General features: G+C 36.8%; 1 gene segment (V, D, J or C); it reads right to left on the bottom strand.

Moving 5' to 3' along the window:
* Positions 1-527: 527 nt before the first annotated feature.
* On the bottom strand, positions 528-7,110 carry LOC116906235. The segment is given in 3 exon segments: positions 528-645; positions 6,487-6,913; positions 7,050-7,110. Coding segments are annotated over 3 exon segments (591 nt in total).
* Positions 7,111-7,748: the final 638 nt, after the last annotated feature.

Here is a 7,748-nt window from a genome sequence, read left to right as displayed (position 1 = left end):
AAGTGATTCCTTCCTTTACAAATCCATCTTTCTTATTCGGAGAATATATTTTTCAGAAGTACAAATGAAATATCAATTTCTTTCTTCTAAAAGGGAAAAGAGGTATGGTAGTCACTCAAGTGGATGTTTGCCAAAAGGATTTATGGTCTCACTGGTGAATAGAAACTTGAAACAACCTTAGAAGAAAGTCAAGGTCCTAGCCCCTCCTTGATAGTCATCAAATACCTTGTGTCTTTTCTTTAGAGTAGGCCACAAAAGGAAGGTAAGGAGCAGGAGCTTCAGTGTTTTGTGAGGAAGAAATAAATGATTTTTGGCCTTGTCTCTATGTTTTTACATTTTTTCACAGAAATGCAAGGTCGCTGTTCTCATCAATCAATCCAGACAGAGAGAGCAACTGCTCACTGGGCAGCCACTTTTTTAATGATTTCTTCTTTCCTCACCCTTCTGATTTGGGTGTCAAGAAGTTTCTTCCCCTAGAATCCCTTGCCTGTTCCATTGTGCTTTCAATCTTCTTACCAGCATTTTTTTTAGAAGACCTGGTGTAGCTGGTCCCCCTGGAGTAGTTCTTGAATGATGATGAAATGTTTTCCACAAAGCAAAGACTGTTGAGTTGAGCAGATATGATTTTCTGAAAGTGTTGAACACCTGTATTTACACAGCATAGCACAGAGTCTGCTGATCTTTATGCATTCAAAACCCAATATCGTGCTTTTCTGGAGCACTGATCTTCTTCAAACCATCTGTGTGCACAATTATCTATTTGATACAAATACTGTCCTAATGATATTAATGGGCCCTGGCATTTTAATTAGGAATCTCACTGCTAAAAAAAGACTCAAGACTCAGGAGAACCTGGAAAAGAATGAATACAAGCTGCTCCATTCAAACTCAGTGAGAATTACGTTAAAAAATGAAATGCCGACAGTTAGGAGAGGGACTCCAAAAGTCCACCACTTCAGGAGGAAAAATGATATTGCACTGCTCAGTCAAATGTCTGACACAGAAAAGTTCCTTTTTTTAAAGGAAATGCAGGGACAAAAATGAGAAGGGACTGAGGGGACTGAGGGAAAGGTGTTTTTACTGATCAGCCCAACTTCTGAATCTACTTCATTGGAAGACATCAAGACCTGATACTATTACTCATGCAATGATTTTCTTAGAGTCTAGAGCTTCACATGGCTGTCCTCTGAGAGGCTCAAAGAGCAGCTGACTAAGTCAGATGCAGATATTTACATCTATCCATATGAGTGAAGTCAGTGATCAACCTTTGTTTATTATATAAGATAGATATATAATACATACAGCCTGGGCTATAGCTCCACAGGCAGAATGGTCTCTTGCATGCACAAAGCAATAATCCATGTCCCCATAGTATATAAAACCCCTCTGTTTTGGTGTTTTCTCAGAAATCAGGAGGTAAAATCACACCCTACAAAAAGCAAGAAATTATTCTTCTTTCAACTAACCCAAAAGAAGATTGCCACAGAAACATGGAGATCTGTAATTTGTGGGACACTAACTTATAAGAGTTTCCTGAACTTAATCAAAAAGTGACAAGATTAAACAATCAAAAATGACAGAATGAAGTTCTGATTCAATTCAGTTCATTGGGAAATAGTGATGTTAACAGTTTGTTACTCCCATTACTCTTTCAATTTTTAAGTCTCTTGCTATGAAACAATGAAAGTTGGTCAAAGGAATCATTCAGATTAAGTTACAAGACTATTGAGAACTACATGAAATATTTAGGAGAGGACCTTCCTCTTGAATGCAACCAGCCATCTCTGAAAATTCCTTTCATCAAAGACCATAGAAAGAAAAGCTACAAATTTATTGGTCATGGAGTCTGATTAATGAAATATCACTTTGTAATACCAGTGATTCTAGCTCTTTCGACAGCATAGGATTAACCAGATATCACAGTTACATAGTAATTTTTGAGCAAAATAACTTTACCTCCTATCTGTTGGAACACCTGAGAGGCTAAGCTACACATGCAAACTGGGATTTCCTGATAAATTGTGTGAGATATGTTTGCTATGTACGAGCCTAAGCTTTCAGCCTTAAAGTTTGCCTTCTAGTTCCTGTTGCTTGTTTAACACTGTGATTTAGGGAATAACACCAAGTTACATTAACCATTCCTCAAGATCCACCAGGGTTTCATTTGAGCATTTCTGAATAAATACAAGACATGGCTGGAAACCAAATTTCCTTGATTCCTATATTCATTTGAATCCTCCAGGCACTTTTTCTTATCAATTGTATTAAACCTGGGTGGTCTAGATGTTATATTCTTGAATGTTACTTGTAGTTGAAGCAGCAGATATCTTTTATCTCAATTCCAAAGTACGGTTTAAGCATGTAACCTAGAGACTGTTGGGCAAGATTATGTGTCAGAACAGGCAGACATTATGCATTTTACTTTCATTCTTTTTGTGCACACAAAATATAATGATATAAGGTAACTTAGTAGACTTGCCATATGATTGATTCCTTGGTGCATCATGAGTCTGTGGGAATTTGAGATAGCAATATGAAACACTTAGTTTCAACCTCACTTGTGAATAAATAAAATGAGGCAATGAATGCATTTATTTTTACTTCTGCTCAGCCTCTTTCTGAAGTTATAATTTGTGGGACCCTATGCTCAATTCAAACTGTTGCCGTGTTTGGGGGATGTCTTCAAATATCAACTAAGATCATAAAAACACTTTTCTAAAAGCCAATCTGATGTAGAATATTCCTAATGACTCAAATTAATAATTGGAAATATTACAACCCTTAATAGATTTATGATTACTAAGAAGTACATCAAAAATCAAGAAGGCTAATAATACTCCATCAAAGGAATAAAAATGAATATTGCAATATTATCAATTCTCAAAAACTGAACATTTAACCAGGATTTCAATTATAGTGCAATTCAACAACAATCTTGGCCATATCATAGAAAATACATCTTGATTTTTTTTATTTTTATTAGATATATTTTTTTTACTTTCATTTCAAATTTTCTTGCCCTTCCCGGTTTCCTGTCCATAAGCCTCCCTTCCCTCTCCTCCCTCTCCCCCATACGGGTATTATCCCTATAGATCCTCCTCATTGCACCCACCCATATTCCCCTGCACTGGGGTCAAACAATGGCAGCTTCCAATTCCCCTGGTGCCCTGCTACATGTGAAGTTGGAGCCCTTGGTCAGTCCATGTATAATCTTTTGGTAGTGGTTTAGTCCCTGCAAACTCCAGATGGTAGGCATTGTTGTTTTTATGGGGTTGCAAGCTCCTTCAACTCTTTCAATGCTTCCTCTAATTCCCCCCAAGGGAGTCATATTCTCAGTTTGGTGTTTTGCTGCTAGCATTGACCTCTGTATTGGACATGCTGTGGATGTGTCTTTCAGGAGAGATCTATATCTGGTCTCCTTCAGCATGCATTTAATAGCTTCATCAACATTATCTACTTTTGGTGCCTGCATATATGGGCCACATGTGGGTCAGGCTCTGAATGGCCATTCCTTGAGTAGCTGTTCTAAATTTTGCTTCCATATTCCCTCTTATGGATTTTTTCCCTCTTTTAAGAAGGAGTGGGGGATCAACATTTTGGTCATCCTTATATAAATAAGCAACTGCTGAAAGATGTTGATACAATTATGGTAGAAACAAATGCTCACATCAACATCAACAGGAGCCGTAGAGATAAACATTAATAAATGGGAACACTGTACTCTGAAACTTGCGTGCAGATTTACTGGAAAATTATATTTAAATTGAGAATAAATCATAATATTTTCTCCTATACTTGAGGAATTTCCTGGAAAAATCTTCTAATTCTCCATAAAATCTGAGACACATGGAAATTTGCTTTTCCACCAGAGTTTGGAAAAATCACGTGGGATAGTGTTATTTAAACTCTGTCTTATAAATTATAGATTGCTAGTCCTCAGATTTCAGTCAGCCTGGCTCTGTGTAGGCTGTGCTACAGCATGTGTCCCTAGTCATAGAGACCCATCTTTGGAACTTCTGAGCATAAACTGCATTGTTATTGGTAAGTTTTAGCTACTTCATCCAGTCTACCCACTCTCCATGCTTATATCTTACCTAGTTAATATTATGACTGGTAAAAATATAGCCAAAAACCTTGTAGGACACCTTCACTGAGGCACCAGGCCTCTTGAGCTCAGCTCCAAACTGCTGTAGCTGGACTCAAGAGTGGACACCTTTGTAGAGAAGGCAAATTGATGCCACTGTCACCCAAGTGTGTAGATTACCCTCGAGGCCTAAGTTGTGGAGACATTTAAATGTTGACTTTGCCACCAGAAAGATTTTCTACCTCTAGCTCATAGTAGAGAGATTTCAACTTAGAAAATTTGGAGGTGAGGCTTCTTACCATGTACTGTGTGTTAAGAGAAAGTCTTGTATTGAGCAGAAAATATTAATGTGATGTTCATATACATGAGATAAGAGCTGACCTTATTAAGACTAGATCCAGTTTCAGGAAGAGATAAAAATAACCTGGGAAAGACAATATGGCAAAAAAAAGTACATCTTCATCCTATCTGAGGAAAAACATACCATATTTCTTCCATGAGCTCTTTAGAAACAGGCTTCTTAATGATGATACAAAGACCCCCATACCTAGGCTGCTCATAACAAGTTACAATGAATGGCCAAGACCTTCCTCATGAGGAAAGATATCTCTTGTTTTGAGGAAGTGCTTTGGATTCAACCTGGCCTCATAAGGCATCAGTGGAGAACATTAAAGCTATTGCTGATCAGATATCAGTGACCAGCAGGGACCATGGAACATCTCTGATATAAGGTGGGTCACTGCCCAGGAGTCAGAAACACTTTTACAATAGGAGTCTTTGAGTTGTGAATATTATTCTATTCAGTAGAAACAACCTTGTTTTCTGCCTGCATCCCTGGTCAGTGTCCCATGTTTATGTGTCTTACTCAGAAACACCAGGAACCCAATAAGTTCTTGATAAGCAGATTTTACAATGACTTGCCTAAAATTTTTCCCAGGCATTTTTTCCCACTTCCTATAAAACAGACTTCTATATCCTATGAACCATTCCTCAATGTTACCTATGATACTGATTCACTGCTCTACACAAATCAAACTCTGAGACACTATCACCCTGATTCACTCACATCATATTAATTTCTATCAAGATTAGGGCTGAAACATGTTCTAGAAACATGTTCTCTACCAGCATGGTCTCTTTACTATTTGAGTCATAAATGGATTCCTGACCTCCACCTCTTATGTCTAAGACACCCAGATGCACTGGAATTTTTATAACTTGGTCTTTGATTGAACTAAAATGCAAATTAGGCCTCCCTCTGCACTTCAAAACCAGCCCAGATTGACTCTTGCAGTGGGATCTGGTCCTAAATTCTGGGAATTATCTAGGGGATGCAGGAAGAATATAAGTGTTAGAAAGTTTGAAGAACAGAAGGGGAACAGGCCTTTCTAAGTGGGAACTCTGCAGAGGAGGCAGGAATAATGTAAGTGTCAAAAAGCTTGAAGGACAGATGGGAAACAAGACATTCCAAAGAAGTTAAAGTAAACAAGTGTTCAAAATCCTTAGATATCATGCTTATTTAAATGAAAAGAAGTTTCAGGTACTAGCTCACCTCAGTAAGAATGACTACGATCAGAAAATCTGAAATGATGTGAATGATCATTAGAGAAAGAATCACTTATTCACACAATTTTGGTTAGAAAAATAGAAACAACTATTATGGAAATCAGTTTGGAGAAATATTATATGGGTTAAATTTGTAAAGTAAGTTGAGTTCATGATTTTAAAGTACTGAAGGATGAATAATACTTTTTAAATTGTTATTGAATTATGCAAAAAATATGGCAGAGTTTTTTTGTCAATGTTTCTGTAAGAAAGCCCATTGTTAAATTGAGCTTTAAAATTATTGTATTGTACTATCTTTAACAGAAAATGGATTAATATAGAAGAGTAGAAAATTCCTTTTCAATAGTGACTCATTTTGTACAAATAAATATCAGCATACATTATATTTAATGCAACAGCTTCATATCACACAAATAAACTTTAAGTATGGGAAGGAGCTTACTGAAATATTCTTATTCTAAATCCCTAATTGTGGGTTTGCATTTAATGTGATGTTCTTCTCAAAGGAAACATGGAAATACAATCTAAGGTAAAAGTTCAACAATTTAAATTATTACACAAAATGTTGCAGAGAAATATTTCTAAAGAAAATATACAATGGAAAAGACATATCTGTTTTTTTACTTTACACCCGGTCTCCAAAATTTCAATTAGGCCAAAGAGAAATTTTCACCCACATTTCAGTTTTTCACAATTGCATGTTTTTCAGTTTCCACTTTCCAGTGCAAAAAAAAAAAAAAAAACTTCTTTGGTAGATGAAGCATTGTAAGTTCAAGAGAACTTTCCAGATTTAAAAAAAAAAAAAAAAAACAAAAAAAAAAAAAAAAAAACAGTACCTGAAGAAATAATGCAGTCTTTTTCTCTGGTCATGTGCGCCCCCTGCTGGTACTAAGAAATCTTGTAAGCAAGTTTTTGTCAGGGCTAACACTGAAGTCTCCTCACTGTGTGAATCTCTTGCACAGTAATAAATGGCAGTATCCTCAGGTTTGAGTGTGTTCATCTGAAGATAGAGGATGCTTTTGTAAGTATCCCTTGAGATGGTGAATCGGTCCTTCACAGATGCACTGTACACTGTTGAATAATCATTAGCTTTGTTTCTACTTGCTGCAATCCACTCCAGTCCTTTCCCTGGAGCCTGTCGGATCCACTCCATGTAGAAATCACTGAAGGTGAATCCAGAAGCTTCGCAGGAGAGTCTGAGAGAAGCCCCAGGCTGCACCAAACCTCCTCCATATTCCACCAGCTTCACCTCACACTGAATACCTGCAAGAGTAGAGAATGCTCATTACACACATCTACTATCCCTGTTACACACACACACACACACACACACACACACACACACACACACACACACACGCACGCACGCACTCAGCAACAATTGTTCCCCATAAATTACCATTTAAAAGTGTTACTAGAAAAACCCAGTTTAGCAACAACTTCATAGTGTCAGGTCTGTTCTGAGTGCTGATCTGTGAAGATGAAGATTTTGTTACTTAGGTCTAGATCCCACTGTTAGGGTCCGTATGCGATGATTTTCATGTGCTGAGGGAGTTCTAATTTGCATGTCCTCTGCTATATCATCAGCTCTACTGTTGATGCTGTGGAGATGGGATATGAAGTTATTACAAAATGCAGGGAAAGAGTGAATGAGCTAGCTATCAGTAACCGTCCTACAACATTGTTTATAATGTACATGTGATAACATTTCAATATTTATTGTTATTTAGCAAGTTCACATTCTGACTAACAGTATGTGTTTCTTTTCTTTCTATTGACATTTCTTTTCTTTTTTCTCTCTAATGTTTTGCTTTATTTTTTATCTATCTATCTATCTATCTATCTATCCATTTATTTATTTATTTATTTATTTATTTATTTATTTATTTGTATTTGGAGAGAGTGCAGGGAAAACATGTGTGCCCTCTGTTAAGATGAAGAGGAAAGAATATATTATATTCATGAATGACATTCTTTTCTTTTTAAAATTTATTTACATTCCAGTAACTGTCTCCATTCGTGGTACCCCATCCAACATTTCCTCATCACATTTGTCCTCCCTTGTGTCTCTGAGGGGATGCTCCATCACCACCAGGCC

The sequence above is a fragment of the Rattus rattus genome, chromosome 7, assembly GCF_011064425.1.
Source record: "Rattus rattus isolate New Zealand chromosome 7, Rrattus_CSIRO_v1, whole genome shotgun sequence".
Classification (NCBI taxonomy): Eukaryota; Metazoa; Chordata; class Mammalia; order Rodentia; family Muridae; genus Rattus; species Rattus rattus.
This window is presented reverse-complemented; position numbering and strand designations above follow the sequence as displayed.